The following is a 22,601-nucleotide window of genomic DNA, read 5'->3' as shown; positions in this document are numbered from 1 at the left end:
ATCTGTAATGCAGATTAATACGTATGCAATAAAAGGAAGAAAATTGTATCCATTATTAAATTTGACCGGGCTTTATTGGCATTGGTTATTTGCAGGGATGAGAGTAGATTCTTATATTTGAATAATACCTTGAATGTGGTGATTAGGAAAGTGGGCTTTGCAGTCAGAGGTAACTGGTTAAAATCACTGTTATTTATTGACTGTGGGACCTTGGGCAACTTAGCTAACATCTCGGAGTCGAATTTCCTTTCCTATGAAAGGTGAATCGTAATATAGCACCTCCTGTAAAACTGGGAGGATTAAATAAAATAATGACTGTGATAGGCTCTGTGCAGGAACATGATAAGCACCCAGAAATTGGCAACTGTTGCTATTCTGCTTGTTGGGCAATCCATAGGGAGTTACAAAGTACTTGCTTGATGTTCTCCAGGGTTCTGGGATCCAAGGCAAGAATAAAAGGCCAGGTGCCTGTGGCTCGCATCTGTAATCCTAGCTACTTGCAAGATTGAGAATGGGAGGACTGTGGTTCAAGGCCAGCCCAGGAAAATAGTCTCCAAAATAACCAAAGCAAAATTGACAGGAGGTGTGGCTCAAGTGGTAGAGCACCTACTTTGCAAGTGCAAAGTCCTGAGTTCAAACCCCAGTCCCACACACACACAAAAAAGTGAGAATATTAATGCCTTTTGGAAATGATTTGTCCCTAATCTTAAAGGAGGGGCAGCATCAAGAGCAGAACCCAAGTGTTCTGACTCCTGATATGGCTTATGACTATGAATCTGATGGGTGGCAGAATCTTCAGGATCAATAATCTCAGTATCTGTGAAGAAGTTCACTGGAAAGGGAAGGAAAGGACATTATTCATGTGTCCTTCACAGGGCTTCTTCTCCCAGAATCTGGGGGAGGAAACGAAATCTGCAAACAAGGTGAAGAATGAATGCAAACAAGGTGAGAATGTGGGTGCATTCTCCACCCACATCAGATAGGGCCACTTTGGGAAAGATAATTAGAACAAGACATCATGATAGGATGGAACTGGCTGGCTACTTTACATAGGGTTGGCCTTGCTGAGGAGAGGACAGGAATTGAGATCCGAGAGAGGTGAAGAAACCAGGTAGCAGCAACCGGGGTTCAGGTCCCAAGAGAGAGTAAGCTTGGCAGGCACAGGGCAGTATGGGTGGAGAGCACTTGAGGGAGGGACAGAGGGCACAGGGAAGGTTTGATTTTATCTGTAAAGGTTATGGGAAGCCAGGAGGGTTTTGTATTTTTACATTGCTGTTTTCATATTTAAAAGAACGTTCTGGTTATTGGGATCTTTGGTGGAGAGTGAGTTCTGGGCTGAGAGCTTTGACATTCTTAACCGGTCTTTACCCACTCAGGGCTTCAGTTTGCCCTTCTACAAAGGCGGGTGAGGGCAAAGGGGACCCAAGAAGTCAGGAATGAAGACCGAGCGGGTCACAATTACAGAGCACTCTACCGCTCTAGAGCGCTTCCACATCTCTCTGATACTTCAGCCTCCCTCCACCCTCCTAGCTGGGACCAAGGGCGGGTAAAGGCTCACTTAACAAACGATTCATCCATCGCCTTGGGCCGCGTGGCCCCTATGCCCAGGACAGCCAGTCGTGAGGAGGAGAATGGTCAGGGGGCGGCACCCTCGCTCTTCCGAGCAGATTCATTGGCTGTCAGCCGTGCCGCTCTTCGCAGCACCACGTGACTGCCGAGCTGCCGGCGTTCGCACGGGCTGTTCCTTCCGCACCTTTCGGTGGGCGCGTCCGCCCCGCGCCCCCTTGGACCCGCCAAGCCGGGTTCCACCTCCTCCGGGGGCTGGGCAATGGGCGGGGAAGGGGACACGCCGATTAAAGGGAGGCCAGCGCGGGGCCGGGCTGCTTGTGCCGGCGCCGCGTTGTCCCCAGCCTGGCCACGGTGGAGGACGCGCCGAGGGCCATGGTCCAGCGGCCCAGACCCCAGAGGTGAGGGGAAGGGACTCAGGGGAGGGGGCGGCGCTGGCTGCCTCGCTGTCACCAGGCCCCTGGTTAGGGTCATCCTGGTGGCATCGCAGGAGTAGTGGGAGGAGGCATTGATCAACGGTCGCCCGGGGCATCGTGGCTGGGAGGTGGGCGTATGTCTGGGTTATTCCTCAAGTCGGCACCGGAGGGAGCTGGGCAAGTGCCCCCTCCGCCCATAGCCCACACGTCTTGCAGATAGCGAGCTGCTGTTCCTGCCCAGTTCTCGCTGAGCGTCTGGAACGCAGGTATCCGGGAGCTGGTCTGATAAGGTAGGAGCCACCAATACCTTGGACAGATAGGGAAACAGGCCTGGGGAGGAGAGAGCCCTTGGTTATCTTGTTTATTAAAATCACACGCCTGGTAAGAACCAAATCAATACTGGTACTTCTTTCTGACTCACACTAAAGTTGGAATTGTTTTAGCGAGGAGACATGGAGAAGACACAGGGCCTTGTCTAAAATTATACAGCAAGTGATTTGCAGAGCACTTGTACCCAGCTCTCTCAAACTCCTAGAATATCAGGCTGGGACCTTTCCTTGACCAGATTGGGGACCTCAAGTGAGTTAGAAGTGTTCAGAACTTGGAGCTCCTTTCTGACATCTATTCTAATACTTTTTTCCTTCCTTGCTTCCATGGCTCTCTCTCTCTCTCTCTCTCTCTTTGGTGGGGGTTTACTGGAGATTGAACCCAATGCCTCTACAAGTGCTCAGTCACTGAGCTACACCCCAGCTCCTGACACCTTCCCCTTCCCCCCCCACCCCCACCTTTGGGGCAGTACTGGGGTTTTGGCTCTAACACTTGAGCCGTGCCCCAGCCCTTTTGTCTTTATTTTTCAGGTAGACTGCAGATTTTGCCCAGGTCAATCGTGGACAGTGATCCTCTTACTTCTGCCTCACACTTAGTTGGGATTACAGATAGGCCTGTGTCACCATGCCAGGCTCTCGTGGTTCTTTTTTTTTCCTCCCTACTGAGGTTGGAACTCAGGGCTTTGTATTTGCAAGGCAGGAACTCTACTGCTTGAGCCACACCTCCAGCCTGCTCTCATGGTTCTTTATATGAAATCTAAAATTTGTGTGAAATAAAGTATTGGATTAAGCAGAAATTCTTATTTTTGAAAATTGGATCAATAAGAAAGAGAGGATCAAAACTGCTGGAAAGAAATTAGTCTGATTCTTTTTTCTTTAGGATTCAGGATTACAAGAGACTGAGACTAATAACTATCATTTATTGAGTAAATGTTATATGCTAGATACTTTACTTGTGTTAGCCTTACAACAACCTTCAAGTTATTGGTAATGTTACCCCCATTTTGCAGGTCTGAAATTGATGGTGAGTATAAATTTTTACCCAGTGCTATGCAGCCACTGAACAGGGTAGATGAGTCTGAATAGAAATCTGATGTATCTGACCTCTAAGTGATTCTCCACGTGTGGCCCTAAGCTCACTAGTTCAGCAATACTGAGTGTACAGATTTGGATCTCATCCTTGGGCTTGTGGGGGCAGGCCTAAGAATCTGCATTTTAATAGCTTTCATTATTTTAAAATCATCGAGCAGTATTGTAATGTGCTGCCTCCTAGGGCAAAGTCTAGATGAACATATTCGAGGCTTTGAGATTTCCAAATTGTATTTATTAGAGATAAGTTTTGAAAATAGATGTTACACTTTTAGTGAGCCTGAACTCAAGGCAGATGCCTGTGAAACTGTAATTTCTTGACACAAGCTTGGTTATGGTGTGTGGAGGCAGTTGGGGAGAGAGTTTGTGAGTCAGATGAGAATGGGGAAAGTGACTCTTTTTATTTTCCTGCAAAGCTGTTAAATGATCATCTATTCACTGAGCAAATATTTGTGAAGCACTTAATGTCAGCCAGAGAGGCAGTCAAGATACAGCTTCACAAAACAACTTGTCACTGTCCTCATGAGAAAGAAAGTTGAGAAAGTGAATGTATATAGTATGGGATGGCATAAGGGCCATAGAGAAAAATTAAAGACAAAGGGGATAAGAGTGAAAATATGGAGATGGCAGTGATGCTATTTTATATATTGTGTCTAGGAACTGACTGGTGTGGTGTCACTTAAGGAAACTAAAAGGGAGCAAGGTATGAATATAGCTGTAGAAGGGCATTCAATGAGCGATTTCACTTACTAAAATTACTTAAAACTCAGAAAGAAAGCTGGGCAATCCCAGTTACTCAAGAGGTGGTGATCAGGAAGATTGAGGTTAAAGGCCAGTCCAGGCAAAAAATTAGCAGGATCCAGACTAGGGGCATGACTCAAGTGATAGAGCACCTGCTTAGCAAGTGTGAGGCCCTGTGTTCAAACTCTTAGTACCACAAAAACAGTTAGTGAGACCCCATCCCAGTGTGGTGGTACGTGTCTGTAATCTCAGCTATATAGGAGGAAAGGGTAGACCATATTCATGGTCTGAGGCCAGCCCTGGAAAAAAAAATGAGAGACCCTATCTGAAAAATAACCTAAGAGGAAAAAGGGCTGGAAGCATGACTCAAGTGGTAGAAGACCCTGAGTTCAAACCTCCCCACCCCCCAAAAAAAGAAAAAAAATGATTGGTTATAGATAAGTGCTTTGAACTAGCACCTAAATTTGGCTAGGAAACAAGTTTTGCGGTAGTGTGGTTTTGTAGAAAAAGCACTAAATGTGGAAATTGGAAGATGAGGTATAAGAATTTGGTCCTGCCAGTTGAGCAAGTGACTAAACCTCAATTTGTCTCATACTGGTGGATACAAATTCATACTCTGTTCTCAAATTTATTAAGGCAAATTTATTAAGGAGATGTCTATGAAATCTTCAAAAGTCATGAATTGCCAGGTGCTGGTGGCTCATACCTGTAATCCTAGCTACTTTGCAGACTGAGACTGGGAGGCTCTCAGCTCGAGGCCAACCTGGGCAAATGAGTTCAAGAGACCTCATTTCTAAAATAACCAGAGCAGAATGGACTGAAGGTGTGGCTCAAGTGATAGAGTACCTGCTTTGCAAGCAAGAAACACAGACTTCAAATCCAAGTCCCAGCAAAAACAAAAAGATGTGCAAGGAACTACATAGTTACCTGACTATAGTTTTATATTATTTTCCTCTTGGATATTTTATTATTTTGTCATAGATTTAATATTAGAAACAATACGTGATAATACTTAGCACTACTGATAAGGCTTCTGGTGGTTCTTTTGTATTACAGACAGACAAATGTTGTTAGTTGCTTAAGTAAGTAAATACAAATGTTGTTTATTTCAATAAACACAAATGTTGCCATGCATACCAAGGAGGAGGCACTAAGTTAAGTGCTAGGTTATAGAAACAGGATGACTTGCTGCTTGCCTATGAATGTGCTGGAGTTTGAGAGGCATGTTAATTTAATTTGAGTTCTAAATAGTTATAAGGAATATATTGGGGAAGGATAACCTAAGAAATTTTAAGTCCCCCTGGTCCTGTGGCATCTGAAGTGGACCGTGTAGGATTAGAAAAAGGACCAAGATAGATGGAGGGGCTGGCAGGGTGGCTCAGTGGTAGAGCAGCTTAGCATGTATGGGACCCTGGGTTCGATTCCCAGTACCAAAAAAAAAAAAAAAAGATAGACTGAGATAGCAGGAAAAGGCATCTGAGACCAAAGGCACAACTTGAGCAAAGACCCAGAGGCACAAAAGGTGCTTAATATTTTCATAGACTAGTGACTGGAACACAGGTGCATGGAAGGAAGCAAGAGAGAGGCAGTTGCACACTCATTCTTAGAGAGAAGACTATACTAAAGTGTTTAGATTTGGCAGGAGGTAGGGAGCCATTACAGACTTTTAAGGGGGCATATTCAAATGATTGACCACCTAGTGCTAATGATTGCTTCTTTTGAAGAAGAGTCAGATAGCACAGTGGTTAAAAAAAATGTAGGGTCAAAGTATTTAAGGCTAAAGTATGTCTGCAGCTTTCAAACAATTCCAAAAAATAAATCCCTATGTGTATGGAGTGTGTAAAAAAGCAGATGTAGTAAAACAATAATTGTCAGATCATTAAGTTGTTTACATAAGTGAATTGTGAGTATACGGGTGTTTCATGTATTGTTCTTTCATCTTTTCTGAAGATTTTTAAGAAGCTTCAGATAAGCAGTCAGGAGATAGAGTATGTTTAAATCAGACAGTTTGTGTTGAAATCATAGTTTCACTGCTTGTAAACAGTATGAGTACTGGAAAATTCCAAATTACGTAGTCACACCTATTCCAGCCTAGTTTAGATTTTTCCATGTAAGTGGGGAGCCTTATTTTCGCATTTGACTTTTTCACATTGGTATTGAGTTAATGTGAAAAAGACTTAAGGTTTTCCACAAGCTTTAGATCTATAGTTATTTTAGGGTTGACTATAGTTTTCCTGTAATATCAGAAATACACTAGTACAGAGACTAGCATAGATGTCTATTAGAAAAGAATGGTTAGGGTTCAGGATATTTAGGTTGTAGCTCCAGCTCTGTCTTATATTAAATTATTTCACTATTCTGAAGCTTTATTCCTTATCTACACAGTATGAGGATTGTATTGCATGAAATCTGTCAAGCTCTAAAGTCCTATGATCCAGAACCAGCTTGATTTTTTTTTCCTATTACTACTTGTGGTTTTAGATTGTGTTATGTGTTAAAAGCAGTTACTTAGAAACATGTAGAAACATGCATAACACTCAAAGTTCACAGTAGGGTGTCAAGATCTCCTATTTGTTTGTTTACTTATTTATTTAGACTCAGGGTCTCTTTGTAGCCCAGCCTGGACTTGAACTGGTGCTCCTCCTGCCTCAGCCTCCCATGTGCTGGGATTACAAGTGTTTGCCACCATGCCTGGCTTCAAGCTCAGTTTAAATGGCCTGCGTTTTTAGGAAACCCCATGTCTGAATGGCGTTGCATCATCTCATGTGTCCACTGAAGCTATCATGTTTTAAAACTAAATGCAACTTAGAAACATATAACAGAAGCAAAATGCTGGCTCAGAGACTCCCAAAGTAACTGTATTTGCTTCAAGACTTATGCGATACATTTCCCAAGGCTCCATATCCAGAATATGGGAACATTCTGTGAAGTTTTCCTTTGGAATTAATATAAACTGTAATTGAGTGTAACAGGGTATAGTCAAGCTAGTCTTTTTCCCGTCACATAAAAATCAGATTCTTTTTCAGCTTTATTGTATAATTGACAGGCAATAACCTATAATAATCAACACACAATAAACAGTTGTGTGTGTGTATTCGCTTACTTCTCTGTGTGTGCACATTACTGTCACTACAGTCAAGAGAGTGAACATACCCATGACTCTCCAACTCTTCTCATGCTCCTTTGTAGTTTCTCCTTTAGCAATCTCCTCTCCTCTTTATGTCCTGTCTTGAAAGAGCCACTGATTTGCTTTCTGTCACTATAGGTTAGTTGGCAGTTTCTAGAGTTTTATATACCTGGAATCATACAGTATGTACTCTTTTTTTTTTGGTCTGGTTTTCACTCAGCAAAACTTCTGGGCTTATCAATTTTGTCTCAATAGTTTATTCCGTTGCTGAATAGTATTCCATATAAGAATATAGCTCAAGTTGTTACCTATTCACCTATTGATGTCCTTTAGGTTGTTCCCAGTTTTGGGATATTACAGATAAAACTCATTTCTCTTTGATGTCTTTGAGTTTGTTATTAACTTTTCAAATATTTGGGAATTTTTCCAGTATCTTTCTTTCTCTTTTTTTTTTTTTTTTTTTTTAATGGAACTCAGGGCCTTCACCTGGAACCACTATACCAGCCCTACCAGCCCTATTTTTGTGATGTGTTTTTTTGAGATAGGATCTCATACAACTATTTGCTCAGGCTGGCTTTAAACCTGTATCCTCCTGATCTCTGCCTCCTGAGTAGGATTACAGATGTGAGCCACAGGTGCCTAACATACTTTGCATGAACTGTGTGTATCCTTACCTTAGTATATATCTCTTTGGTCCAAGTTGATCTATAACATTGTTCAAATCTTCTAAATTTTTAATGATTTTATCTTATTCTGTCACTATTGAGGCCATTGGATTTTCTGATGATAGTCATGAATACCTCTAATTCTCCTTGTATTTTTTAAATCAGTTTTTGTTTCATGTATTTTGAACTCTGTTATTATGTGCACAAATAATTAGAATTGTCTTCTTGTGGTGATATTCTTTTCCCTCCAATCTCCTTCATTTGATAATGCTACTCTTTTTTTTTTTTTTTTTTTTGCAGTGCTTGGGACACTGCTAGGCAAGCACTCTATCACTGAACCACACTCCTACTACTTTAGCTTTCTCTTGAGCATTGTTAGTGTGGTATATCTTTTTTCATCCTTTTACTTTTCCTATTTACATCTTTGTGCTTTAGTTTGTTTGCTTGTAGAATTGGAGCTTGAACTCCAGGCTTCATGCTTGCAAAGCAGGTGCTCTATTGCTTGAACCATGTCTCCAGTCCATTTTGCTCTGGTTATTTTGGAGATGGAGGTCTCTTGAACTATTTGCTGGGGCTGACTTCGAACTGAATCTCCTATTCTCAGCCTCCCAAGTAGCTAGGAGTGCAGGTGTGAACCTCTGGTGCCTGGCTAGTGTGTTTCCTGTAGGGTGCACATAATTGGGTCTTGTGCTTTTTTTAAATTTAATCTGACAGTTTCTGCCTTCATGGGATGTTTAGACCATTGTGTTTAATATAATTGTTAGCGTGATTATTATTGCTATGGTTGCTATTTATTTCCCCTTCTCTGTCTTCCTTTGAATTATTTAGTATTTTCTGCGATTCCTCCTTTTCTCTTGTTGGTTTATTAGCCCTAATTATTTGCTATTAGTGGGGTTACTTTAGAGTTTATAGTATGCATCTTTAACTTATCACTGTCTACTGTGATATACTGTTTCTTGTATGGGATGAGAGTCTTACGATAGTATGCAATTTGACTTCTCCCCTTTTGACTGTTATGTGTGTGTATGGTAGAATATGCTACATAAAATTGATGATTTTAACTTTTTTTTTTTTAATGGTACTGGGCTTGAACTCCGGGTCACATGCTTGCTAGGCAGGCACTCTACTACTTGAGCCACTCCACTGTTAACCAGTTTTTTAAGTGTATAATTCAGTGACATTTTAAGTACATTCACATTGTTGTGTAATTGTTACTACTGTCTGTTTCTGAAAGTTGAAATAAAACTGTGCAACCAATAACTCCCAATATCCTCCAGTACCTGGTAATTTCTAATCTTATTTTCTGCCTCTATAAATTTGCCTATCTAGATATTTCATATAACGGGAATAATACAATAGTTGTGTTTTTGTGCCTTCTTAGCATAATGGTTTCACAGTTCTTTATCTGTGTTGTAAATGAAGAGTATCAAAACGTTAATCCTTATTGGTGGCTGAATAATATCCAATGTGTATGTCTGTATCACGTTTTTATTTATCTCTTCATAGGTTGATGGGCAGTTGGATTGTTTCTACCTTTTGCCTTTTCTGGAAAATGCTCTTATGATCACTAATGTACAAGTTTTTGGTTTTTGGTTTTTTTTTGGTGTGCAAAGTTTTGTACATATAAATGGATCTTACATTTTTAACCATTCTGACAGTGTGTCTGGTTTTTGGTTTTTTTTTTTTTTTTTTTTTTGGTAGAACTGGGGTTTGAATTCAGGACTTCTCACTTGCCAAGCAGGTACTCTATCATTTGAGCCACACCTCCAAGTCCATTTTTCTCTGGTTATTTTGGAGATGAGGTCAGCCTAGGCTGACCTTGAACTGTGATCCTCAGTTCCTAAGTAGCCTCCCAAGTAGCAAGGATTACAGGTGTGAGCCACTGGTGTCCAGCTTGACTGTGTGTCTTTTAATTGGCATGTTTAGACTGCTAATATTTAATGTGAGTATATGTTTGAATTAGACTCTGCCATCTTGTGAGCTTTTTGCTTTTGGATTTTTTTTCTTTTGTCTACTTTCTCTTGGGTTGAGAATTTTTATGATTCCATTTTTTTTATCTCCACTATTGACTGACTTAGTATTTATATCTTTAGAAAACTTTAATGGTTACCCTTGAGTTTATAATGACATCTTTAATCAGAGCCTACCTTCAAATATTATACTAATTTTACATCTAATATATGCTCTTTACAATTCCCAATTCCCCCTACCATTTTTTGTGCTGTCTTTGTCACATACTTATTTTGTGTATAGAATCTGCCTGCCTGCCTGGGTTGCTGAAGTGGTAGCTGCTGACTCTGCCTGCTGTTTTCTTGCTACTGCTACCATTTCTGTTTCCCAGCTCCTCAATCCCTACTCCCCTTCCCCAGCTCCCATCCAGCACAGAGTAGGCAGCAGTAGGTAGCAGAAGTGGCAGCAGCAACAGGAGGTGAGGAGGGAGATGGCAGGACCCATGGTGGACTGTGGTATGGGATATACAAAACTAGGATATGCTGGAAATACAGAACCATAGTAGATGATTGGCTCAAAGAAGGGTGATGAAAGATATTAGTGACCTAGACTTTTTTTTTTTTTTTGTGGTACTGGGGTTTGAACTCAGGGTCTACACCTTGAGTCATTCTACCAGCCCTTTTTTTGTGAAGGGTTTTTTTGAGATAGGGTCTTGCAAACTGTTTGCCTGGGCTGGCTTCTAACCACGACCCTCCTCATCTCTGCCTCCTGAGTGGCTAGGATTATGAGCCTGAGCGACTGACACCTAGCCGACTTAGACTTCTTCACTGGTGGTGAAGAATTAAAAACCTGTATGTGGAACAAAGTGCTCAATCTGCCATTGGATGGTTGAAGATTAGGACTTGATGACAAGGTTTATGGAGCAAGTTAAATGTTCAGGGCAGAACATGAGAAAAATATTTTCTTTTAACTGAACCTCCAGTGAATACTACAGAAAATAGGGAATATACTCCAGAAATAATGTTTGAGTCCTTCAGTGTTCCAGACCTGTACATTTCTGTGCTTTTGTTGCATCCTGCCTTTGAGACAAATAGGAGAATGGACATTGGTAAGACAGTGGAGATGGTGTCACTGTGGCTGAAGGGTATGTGACTGGCAGTTGTATTAAACACATTCTGGTACAGGACAGTATATTTTATTCAGTAACTACTGAGAGACCAAGAAGTTGGAATTCCTTGAGAACAATCCCTGAAAATTGCTAAGGCAGTAAAGGAGAACTATAGTTAAGTCTGCTCAGATTTAGTAAATTACTTTCACAAGTATGACACAGATGGATCAAAGTAGATTAAACAGATTGCTGGAATCAATGCAATTTCAAAGAAAGAATTTTCCTTTGATGTTGGTTATGAGAGGTTCTTAGGACATGAAATCTTTTTTCATCCAGAGTTTGCTAATCCAGACTTTATACACCCTATTTCAGAACTTGTAGTCATAGTCTTTGCAAGTGCTTTCGGAACTAAAAAGAAATTCAGAATTGTCCTCTTGATGTCAGACTTTCTCTCTACAAGAATATTGTCCTCTCTGTAGGTTCAGCCGTGTTCAGGTACTCACTTGTAAATTGATTTGAAAAGAACGTGGATGCCAGGCTAAAGTTAAGTGAGGAATTGAGTGGTGATAAATTGATACCAAAGCCTATTGACATACAAATTACTATACACTACATAGCGTGATACATAGGTGGTTTGGAGGATCAATGCTGGTTTCCTCACCTGAGCTCTACCAAGTGTGCCACACCAAAAAGGATTTAGAAGAAACTGGACACAGCATTTGTTGTCACAACCCAGTATTTGGAGTCATGTCATAAAATTGAGTTCATGGTTTCTGGAGTTGGAGAGATGGAAAAGAGATAATCTTTCTGATTAACTTTTTTTTTCTTTTTTGATTAACTTTTGTCTGGATGGTTGGCTTTGAGGTTTTAAACCTGACTTAATAGTAAGACCAAACATTATTATACAGGAATATTTTAATAAGTGTATCAACATGAAGGTGTAGAAGAGAGTCAAAATGATCAAGTTTTTTTCTTCCTTAGGTTGAATATTTGAATCCTACATGTAACAAAAAGAAGTGAGTTTTGGTTCATTTTGTGCCCTGATATTTTGAATATTATTGAGTTATTCAAGATTTGATGATTGAATTATATACTTCTAAGTGTGTAATATAAGAGCTTTTATACATTTCATACATTTTATACTTTGAGGAAAAAAGTATCCAAGTAAAGGATAAATTTGAACAATAGCCTCATAAGACTTGGCATGTACACTCATGGGATTCTAGTTATTATGAATTGCTTCTATTTCCTCCTCTCTTACCCTCTTCTACTGGTTTTCTTTGCAAGTGCTTTTAGAACTGCAAAGCTAGTTTCTAATTGCTCTTGTTTCTCTTACATTAAAAGAAAAGACTATTACACTAGTATTGAAGTTCTGTAGTATAATTTCTTATTGAAAAAACAAACAAATCCAAATAATAACTTGATTGCCAAAACTGGTATACTTAAAACCTAACACCTTTTTTTTGGGGGGGTTGGGGGGTGCAGCACTGAGGTTTGAAGTCAGGGCTTGTTGCTTGCTATGCCCCAGCTAACACCATTCTCAAAAAGGCACAAATTCTTTTTAAAAAAAGAACATTTATTTATTACATATAAAATATATGTAATATTTTATAGAGAGAGTGGGGAACTGATCAGTGATATATTCTTTCAGTGTTTGAGAAACTATTTCTCCTTCATATTTTAAAAGGCTTTTTTTCCTAGGTATAGACTTCTGGGCTGAAAGTTACATTTCTGTGTTAAAAGTTATCACTCTAATCATCTCCTGGCCTCCACTGTTTCTAAGAAATCTGCTGTAGTTTTTAATCTTTGTTTCTGTGTAAGTAATGTGTATTTTTTTCCTTTGAAAGTGTTCAAGATTTTCTGTTTTTTGCTTGTAGCAGCTTGAAATGATATATTTAAGTTTGGAGTTTTATTTTGTTTTTATTGTATATTTATCCTTCTGAGTAGTCTTTGAGATTCTTAAACCTGTAGTTCAGTATCATTAAATTTGGAAAATTATTGGTGGTTATATCCTCAAATATTTTGTCTACCTATTTTGTCTCACTTCTTCTGGGATTCTAATTATGCATATGTATGGTATGTCACACAACTCTTGGCATTGGGTTTTGGTTTGTTATTTAAATTGTTTGAGCTTAGGCAATTTCTGTTGAAATGTCTTTGAGTTTATTGATTCTTTCTTTGCTCTGTCAAATTTATTGATGAGCCTGTTAAAGGCATTCTTCATTTCTTTTATTATGTTTTTCACTTTTAGCATTTTTTTAAATCTATTAATTCTTTCTTAGTTTGTGGCTCCTATTTTACTTACCTAATGTTAAGTTTTTATCTTTTCCCTTCTCAGCAGCAAGATTTGGATTTGGTTATCTTTTTCTTGTGTTTCTTTTTCTTACCTTAGACTTGGAAACACCTTTTTACCAGAAATCACCAAGAGCTGCTCCAAAATAGGACATAACAAGTTCACTCAAGCTAGCTCAAGAAATCAGGAGGTAAGAAGATAGTTGCATACTGTGTTGAAGAACATAGAGCTGCTGTGTATGTCCACCAGTCTGATTGACTTGCTTAGGTTTAATAGTCATCTAAATCTAGTCTTTTTTTTTCTCTGTATTTCACAAGACCATCAAAATAACTTATTTTACTCTTGTTCAAGCTAAATAAAATAAAGATGGGTTAGTTTTATATAGCTTCTTAACTAGGTCATAGGGTCTTAGATTGTGGTACCTTGGTAATGTTGGTGTATAGAACCTCATAAGGTTCATTTTTCTGTCAATTCCAAAACAGAAAACTTCCTAGTCCTCCATTATTTTTTGTCTCTGTCTGGCCAGAGTCAAAATTTGTTTCATTTTTTTCACTTAAACATTTTGTAAGCCTGCTGTCTTGGAGTTCACTCCGTGATGATTACACTGGTGAACAAGATGCCCTTTCCTGCAGGATAGAGAGATTCCTGCTTGCACAGTACAAAGTGTTAGTACTGTAACACAAGTGCAAAATGTCATGGGATTCACAGGATGTAGTGATACATTTGGAGTAGGGCAGATTGGTTAATGCTTTGTAGTACAGATAACATTTTAACTGGGTTAAAAAAATGATTAAGATCTTGATAGGCAGAGAGATGAATGGCCATTCTAAGCTCAGCACACAGCTTATTGCAAAGGCACTAATCTGTGAAGTATGTACTAAATAATTTATGTCCTACTCTTTGAGAGCCTGGTTCTTTTTTCCTCTTTTGCTCTTTTGTTGTCCCTTCTCTCTTTTTTTTTTTTGGGGGGGGGGTACCGAGGTTTGAACTCATAACCTCGCACTTGCTAGGTAGGCATTCTACCACTTGAGCCACTCTGCCAGCCCCCTTTTTGGTTATATTTACCTCCTTTGTTTCCTGTAGTTCCCAGTGGTAGATCTTTCGGCACTGGTTCTGTAGATTAGGACCCAGCTGAGTGGATTAGTATCACCTCAGTATCCTCCAAATGGAAGAACAGGGAAATATTTTTCTCTATTCAGCCTGTGTTTCAGAGTGTATATTTAGCATAACCAAGAGAATCTTTCTTTGCATGAATTTGTGCCCTGTCATAGGGCAGATGATGCCATATTAGAACCAATGGAATGGATCAAAGCCTTTTATAGTATGCAGTAGTCACTTGCCCCATCAAGTGACTTGAACTTGTTCTTGATACTTGTTAAACTTCAACACCTTCTTACCTGTTTCTCTCCCCTCTGAAGCAAGGGAATGCTGTTGAAAGATCCAAATACTTACTGCCCTAGTATCTTTTCATTTGCAAAATCATTTTTCTTTTACTCTGTCATATACTATTCTATTTATTTTCAACATTAGTGGATTATTGAGAATTTAGAAGATGTACGTAAAGAACCATCTTCCTTTTTTTTTTTAGGGATTGGTGGGTAGGGGTAAGGGTTTAAGACTATACTGCAGTGTGCCTGAGAGGTGAAAAACTTGGGAAGAAGACCATTGGTAGCATTCGAAAAGGAGACAGGCTGCCCTGATACCTTTCCTGGAGAAAAAACTGCAGGGGGTGCTAGGCATATATTGAGAAGAATCCTTACTGGCTTATACTTTTGGGAAGTCCTGTAGCAACCAATGAATTGCTTTGCTTAGCTGTTTATGGTTTGGTCTGTTCTTTTTGTCCCCCTTACCAAAACAAATGAGGCTCAGTTAAGGAAAATAGAAGGGCTGGTGGAGCAGCTCAAGAGGTAGAGTGACTGCTTTGTGAGTGTTTGGCCCTGAGTTCAAACCCCAGTACTGCAACTCAGGAGGCAGAAATTAGGAGGATTATGGTTTGAAGCCAGCCTGGGAAAATAGCTCGCAAGGCTGGTGGAGTGGCTGAGGGTGTAGGCCCTGAGTTCAAACCCCAGCACTGCATTAAAAAAAAAAAGTAGATACAAGATGCCCACTACAAAACTGAATTCCTCTTAACTGGCATGAATGATAAGTAGGACTGTTAATATATGTGAGCACCAAGAATTGCTTTATAAGTTTAATACTCATATATTTTCTCTGGGTTGATAGGAAGCTGAACCATCTATCTCTAGAAATGTCTTCAGAAAGTAAAGAGCAACATGACTCTTCATCCAGAGACACAGATGAAGGAAATGACAGTCTTTCATCTGGGGTCCCCCTGGAGACTCAAAAGGAACGAAGTACTGACTTCAAGCAAGTTGAGACCAATGATCAATGCAGACTTTATCGTAGGATCCATGTGGAGCCTCAAGAGAAATCAAATACTAACATCAAGCAGCTTGTTATCAGAAAGCTACAGAAGAGTTGCCAGTGTAGCCCAACTAAAGCAAAAAATATGATTTTTGATTTCCTTCCTGTTTTGCGGTGGTTCCCAAAATATGATCTAAAGAAAAACATTTTAGGAGATGTGATGTCTGGTTTGATTGTGGGCATCTTATTGGTGCCCCAGTCCATTGCTTATTCCCTCTTGGCTGGCCAAGAACCTATCTATGGTCTGTATACATCTTTTTTTGCCAGCATCATTTATTTCCTGTTTGGTACCTCCCGTCACATCTCTGTGGGCATTTTTGGAGTGCTGTGCCTTATGATTGGTGAGGTAGTTGACCGAGAAGTACACAAAGCTGGCTACGACACTGCTGATACTGCTCCTTCTTTAGGAATAGTTTCTAATGGGAGCATATTAATGAATCACACATCAGAAGGGATATGTGACAAAAGTTGCTATGCAATTAAAATTGGCAGCACTGTGACCTTTATGGCTGGAATTTATCAGGTAAGAAATGTGGGAAACAACTGGGTATTTTTGGCAAAAGTGATCCCTATACCTGAAGTTGCTGATCTGCAAGGGATTCTTAGGGTTTGTAACAATTAAAGCTGTTGTTTACTGGGTGCTCAGTAGCACCAAAATTCAAATCCTTGACTCCACAGGTAAGATAAGGCTGTTTTTCTTTGCTGTTAGTAGGCTGCCTCTCACCCAATGAATTTCAGACAGGTTTTAATTATTTGATTGAAAAAAGGTCCTCAAAATACCTAGTACAACTCCTTCATTTTACATGTCTGAAAACATTGGTGTTGCTTGAGGTTATCTGTGGCAGAAGCAGTTGAGCAAGAAGTAATGGAATGGGAGTTGGGAGAGGAGGAGTGTAGGAGTTTTTCAAATTGTAGGTGTCTCTGACCCTTTCTTAGATCAATGCTCTAGTGAGTAAGTCTTACTAAAGACAGTAGTTCTCTTGGATTGTTGGGAAGGGAGGGAAAAAGTTGAGGGCTACTAAATATTATAAACTGAGAAAGGATTAAAAATGAAATTCTTCTTGAGTTTCCCATAGAATTCACTAATCTGCTGTTATGATCAGATGCTGGATGCCTGTTAGCATGGAACGGTCAGGGCCAGTATTAAACCTCTGCTATTGCAGGCATTTGGAACCAGCTAAGGAAGGGGAACAGTGGTTGTATCTGGTGCTTAGATGAGGTGGGGGAAGCAGAAGGAAGGTAGTGTGCAGATGAGTTGTACTCCTCAGAGTCTACTTTAGCTTTTTTCTTACACACCTCACCAAAGAATGAGCAAAGTGTAATAGAATTCTGAGAAATCGGAGGCGGAAGAGAGACACTTAGAAGATATATCTTTAAGGATACAGCATTATTAACATGGGAGACAGTATGGCATAAGCACATACATACTGGATTAGAACAGTTTCACAATATAAGGTTAAAGAGTTCAATCTTTTTTTGTTGTTGTTTTTTGGTGGTGCTGGGGTTTGAACTCAGGACTTATCACTTGCCAAGCAGGCACTACCACTTGAGCCACTCCACCGACAAGAGTTCAGTAATTTTTAAAGTGTGAATCTATTCTAATGTGAATGTAACTTTTTTTTACCAGTTAAATTTTCTTTTTTGTTGTTGTTTTTGGTTTTTTGGTAGTACTGGGGCCAGGTAGGTGCTTTACTACCTGAGCCATGCCCCAGCCCTTTTTCTTTCAGTATTTTTCAAATAGGGCCTCACTTTTATGTCTGGGCTGGGCTGGCCTGGACAATGAGCCTACTTTTTATATTTCCCATGTAGCTGGTGTGATAGATGCATGCTACCATGCTCAGCTTTGGGTCTTGAGGACTTTTGTCTGGATTGTTCTCGAACTACGATCCTTACTATCCCTGCCTCCTGAGTAGTTTAGATTATAGGCGGGAGCCACTATGCCTGGCTCAAAACTTCACTTTTAAGAATTTTTTTTTCCTTTTCTTATTTGTTCTTTGTTTCTAGGAGTGATTTATAATTTAGAGAAAACTACATGGTTTCTGGATTTTTTTGTTTTGTTTTTAACAGTACTGGGGATTTGAACTCAGGGTTTCATGCTTGCTACACAGGTGTTCTACCACTTGAGCCATACCGCCAGGTCTGTTTGCTTTAGTTATTTTTTGGATAGGGTCTCCAGTTTCTGCCTAGGGCCGTCCGTGGACCACAGTCCTCCTTCCCTACTACCTATGCCTCCAGTGTACTTGGGAAGGCAGGCATAGGCAGGTTTGTTGGTTGAGATGAGTTCTTACTAACTTTTTGCCCAGAGTGGCCTGGAACTGTGATCATCCCGATCTCTGCCTCCTGAATAGCTGAGATTATAGCTTAGCCCTATACGTGGTTTCTTAAGATATTTTTGGCAGCACTGGGGTTTGAACTGAGGGCCTCATGATTGCTAGACAGGTGCTCTTACCATTTGAGTCACTCCACGGCTACATGGTTTCTTAATTAGAAGAATTTTTCAAACTGGGCACCAGTGGCTTAGGCCTGTAATCCTAGTTACTCAAGAGGCAGAGATCAGGAAGATCGCCGTTCAAAGCCAGCCCCTGGCAAATACCCTGGCATGAAACCCTATTTCAAAAAATACCCAACCAAAAGTGGGCTGGTGGAGTGGCTCAAGAGGTAAAAGCACCTGTCTACCAAGAGTGAGACCCTGAGTTCAAACCCCAGTACTGCTAAAAAAGCAATAAAAATAAAAAAGGTTTCAGATTTGAGGTTTTCTTGTGGAACCTTAAGAATTTTCTTTTTAAAAGAGGTCTGAACCTTATTCAAGTTTTAAGAAACATTGCATGAGAAGATAGAAGTCCTGAGTTCCTAATGAGTAACAGTGTGACCTTTGGCAAGTTTCCTCTCCTTATAATATGAAAAGATTGATGTATTGTTGCATATATTCTAGCTCTGATATTCTGTGATGCTCTGACAGTTGTCACCATGTAAGAGTAAGACAAAATTTAGAAGCTCTTTTCCATTTAAATTTAATGCTTGTGTGTCCTCCCTTCCAGGTAGCGATGGGCTTCTTTCAAGTGGGCTTTATTTCTGTCTACCTCTCAGATGCCTTGCTGAGTGGATTTGTCACTGGTGCCTCCTTCACTATTCTTACATCTCAGGCCAAGTATCTCCTTGGACTAAGCCTTCCTCGGAGTAATGGCGCGGGCTCACTCATCACTACATGGATACATATCTTCAGAAACATCCATAAGACCAATCTCTGTGATCTCATCACCAGCCTTCTGTGTCTTTTGGTCCTTTTGCCAACCAAAGAACTCAATGAGCACTTCAAGTCCAAGCTCAAGGCACCAATTCCTACTGAACTCATTGTTGTTGTGGCAGCCACACTAGCATCTCATTTTGGAAAACTAAATGAGAATTACAATTCCAGTATTTCTGGACATATTCCCACTGGGTTTATGCCACCCAGAGCTCCAGACTGGAACCTAATACCTAACGTGGCTATAGATGCAATAGCTATTTCTATCATTGGTTTTGCTATCACTGTATCACTTTCTGAGATGTTTGCCAAGAAGCATGGCTACACAGTCAAAGCAAATCAGGAAATGTATGCCATTGGCTTCTGCAATATTATCCCTTCCTTCTTTCACTGCATTACTACTAGTGCAGCTCTCGCAAAAACACTGGTTAAAGAATCAACAGGTTGCCAAACTCAGCTATCAGCTGTGGTGACAGCTTTGGTTCTTCTGTTGGTCCTTCTGGTAATAGCTCCTTTATTCTTTTCACTTCAGAAGTGTGTCCTTGGTGTGATCACTATTGTAAATCTTCGGGGAGCCCTTTGTAAATTTAGAGATCTGCCCAAGATGTGGAGGGTTAGCAGAATGGATACAGTTATATGGTTTGTTACTATGCTGTCCTCTGCTCTGATAAGCACTGAAATAGGCCTGCTTGTTGGGGTTTGTTTTTCTATGTTTTGTGTCATACTCCGCACACAGAAGCCAAAGATTTCATTGCTTGGTTTGGTGGAAGAGTCTGAAATCTTTGAATGCATGACTGATTACAAGAACCTTCAGACTACACCAGGCATCAAGATTTTCCGCTTCATAGCCCCTCTCTACTACATAAACAAAGAATGCTTTAAATCTGCTTTATACAAAAAAACTTTAAACCCAATCTTAGTAAAGGCAGCTCGGAAGAAGGCAGCAAAGAGAAAACTCAAAGAGGAAACAGTGACTTTCAGTGGAATCCAGGATGAAGTTTCAGTGCAACTTTCCCATGATCCCCTGGAGCTGCACACAATAGTGATTGACTGCGGCTCAGTACAGTTTTTAGATACAGCAGGGATCCATGTACTGAAAGAAGTCCGAAGAGATTATGAAGCCATTGGCATTCAGGTTCTGCTGGCTCAGTGCAATCCCTCTGTGAAGGATTCCTTGGCCAGAGGAGAATACTGCAAAAAGGAAGAAGAAAACCTTCTCTTCTACACTGTGTATGAAGCAGTGGCTTTTGCTGTAGAATCTCAAAACCAGAAAGGAATTTGTGTTCTCAATGGTCTGAGTTTTTCCAGTGATTGACAAAGTAAATGAAAGGAAGAATACAGTCTAGCCAATAGGCTAAAATTTCAATGTGCAACATTTTCCACTGTGGAACTAGAAAATGTTGCAGACTTGAAATTAATTCTTCCTTTACAGCTAATGACTTTTTTATATTTTCAAACGTAACAGAGCTTATGGGTGGACAGAATCAAAAAGAAGATGTTGTGGTTTCAAGCTTTCATGCAGATACGAAGTATTTTTGGGTGCAGTAGTTATTTATTGAACTTAGTAGCCCGTGCTTAATTACCACCTTGCTTTAGAGACTATACATTTGGACTCTTCCTCCTCCAGGAGGTAAAAGGGTGAAGTAGAGGTGCACAATAGAAATGCTAGAACCTTTGTATGGCTCTGGAGAGGGGAGGAAAGAAGGCAGAGAATGTTGTACCTGCTCTTCCTGTGGCAGCAGGATGAAAGGCTCGTGGAGCATGAGGTCCTAACCAGACAGGTTTATTCTTACAGTGCTTCTCTGTTCCCAGCCTTTACTCCCCAGACAGCAGTAGGATATTTGGCATTTAGTAGGAAAACATCCTCCTTTCCTTAAGGCAGAGAATAGTCTGTGAGCACAGTGTTGTTTGGAGTCTGGTGGCAGGTTTGTGACATCCTGATAACCAGCCTGACATTAGACAGAGCACACTTTGTAACATCTGACACCATTTTATTTAGGATAAGTAGGTAAGCAAAGAGTTCTTCAAAATTGGGAAAAAAACAAGAGTCCTCTGTCTTTTCTGTGGTCTTTGTTCTTGTTTCTGAGAAGTTAGTTATCATTAAGCTGTTTTAGCTTTTAGTTTTCCTAGAGCTTTCCCATGAAATGTGTTCAAAACTGCTATTTCTGAATATTAGTGATCGTATTGCCAGATAAAACAGGATACTAACTCAACATTTTCTTACAAAATTTTAAATGAGCTTGTGGCAAACTGTCAAGGACAGATTTTAGAAAAGGACAGTTTCTCTTAAGAACTGTGGTCCTTCCCCTCTACTCCATGGCATTTTGGCGAGGTCTGCTGGGGACTGACAGTCTTTCTGAAATAGAAGCTGCTGTTCATGGGAAGGATGTACAGAAGTAATAGAATGTTTCCATGTATGGGAGTTTTTTTGCTTGCGATTGTTAGCGCCATAAACTGCCAGTGTTTCTCCTGTTTGTTTACATTTTTTTGTTGGTTTAGTTTGAAACAGGTCTCACTATGTAACCCAGTCTCACTTTGAACTTGTTATTTAGTTTAGGCTAGCCTCAAACTCACGATCCTCCTCCTTCAACTTCCTGACTGCTGGGAGTACGTGCAGGCCACTAATCCTTGCAGGAAAATACTTTTCTATCATCCCAGCAAAGCAGTTGCTGATGGGAAAAAAAAAAAAAAACCCACATTTCTAGCTTCTAGTTGATTGTATTATTATTATGGTTAAATGTAACATCCTGATTTTTTTTTTTTTTTTTTGGAGACAGGGTCTTGCCATGTAATCCAGGCTGGCCTGGAACTCTTGATCTGCTTGCCTCAGCCTCCCTAGTGTGGTGAGATTGTAGATGTGTCCCACCATGCCTGGGTCAACCTTAATTTTAACATCTCTTTAGAACTTAGGTCTACAGTTTTGGAAATGTCAGCTGCTGCTTATATTTGTGATTTTTTTGTTTTTGTTTTTCTAATGTTTATCCTTCCCAACCTTATTAATAATTATAAAATTATAGTATCTTAGTCATTTGTTTTTAATCCCTCTTGCCCTTTTCTCAAGCCAGGTTGAATCCAGTCTATTATAGATGTCTAATATTTTGTCGCAGAGTGTTTTAAGACAACTCTATAATTCATCCAACACCAGCATAACTAAAGAATTTTAGTACATTAGTATTTGGGAAATACTTAGAAGTTTGGATAGCAGAATTTGCTCTTTACCTCACAGTTTAGTCCTCATGTGGATGTAAACAGTTCTGGAGCTTTACACAGTTACCAAATTCTTGAATAAGTTCTGGTTTGTGCCTGTCCCTCCTAAACAAAGAAGAGATTCTGCTTTTAGTAGCCATTAAACTATTGAGATTTCAATAGGGGTGGGAGATATGGCTCAAGTGATAGCAAGTGTAAAGCCCCAGTTCAAACCCCAGTATCATTTAAAAAAAAGATTTCAATAGAATTGGATTGAGGTCTGGCTGTAATGACATTGATAACATTTTGTGAGGGGGGCTGGCAGAGTGGCTCAAGTGTAGAGCACCAGCCTAGCAATCATGAGGCCTTTGAGTTCAACGCCCTCCCACCCCGTTTGGTTTTGTTTTTTTTTTTGATTACTGATATTTAAAGGAATCAAACCTGGAACCAAAGCCTAATTTGCAAC

General features: G+C 40.1%; 1 protein-coding gene and 1 pseudogene across 7 annotated transcripts; both read left to right on the top strand.

The window, feature by feature from the left end:
* Positions 1-1,712: 1,712 nt before the first annotated feature.
* Slc26a2 (solute carrier family 26 member 2) lies at positions 1,713-21,841 on the top strand. 7 transcript variants are annotated; one of them, XM_074076665.1, is made up of 7 exons: positions 1,713-1,967; positions 2,199-2,272; positions 11,970-12,004; positions 12,690-12,804; positions 13,381-13,471; positions 15,505-16,228; positions 18,744-21,841. In XM_074076665.1, the coding sequence occupies exons 6-7, from the start codon at positions 15,530-15,532 to the stop codon at positions 20,262-20,264; spliced, it is 2,220 nt and encodes a 739-aa protein (XP_073932766.1). In that variant the 5' UTR covers positions 1,713-1,967; positions 2,199-2,272; positions 11,970-12,004; positions 12,690-12,804; positions 13,381-13,471; positions 15,505-15,529; the 3' UTR covers positions 20,265-21,841. The 7 variants fall into 7 exon arrangements, with proteins under 7 accessions (XP_073932766.1, XP_073932767.1, XP_020014446.2 ...); XM_074076666.1 differs by lacking the exon at positions 2,199-2,272; XM_020158857.2 differs by lacking the exon at positions 11,970-12,004.
* Positions 2,283-11,948, top strand: LOC109683167 (actin-related protein 3-like; annotated as a pseudogene).
* Positions 21,842-22,601: the final 760 nt, after the last annotated feature.

Source organism: Castor canadensis, chromosome 6 (assembly GCF_047511655.1).
Source record: "Castor canadensis chromosome 6, mCasCan1.hap1v2, whole genome shotgun sequence".
NCBI classification, from domain to species: domain Eukaryota; kingdom Metazoa; phylum Chordata; class Mammalia; order Rodentia; family Castoridae; genus Castor; species Castor canadensis.
Note: the sequence above shows the minus strand (reverse complement) of the source record. Positions and strands in the feature narration are given on the sequence as shown.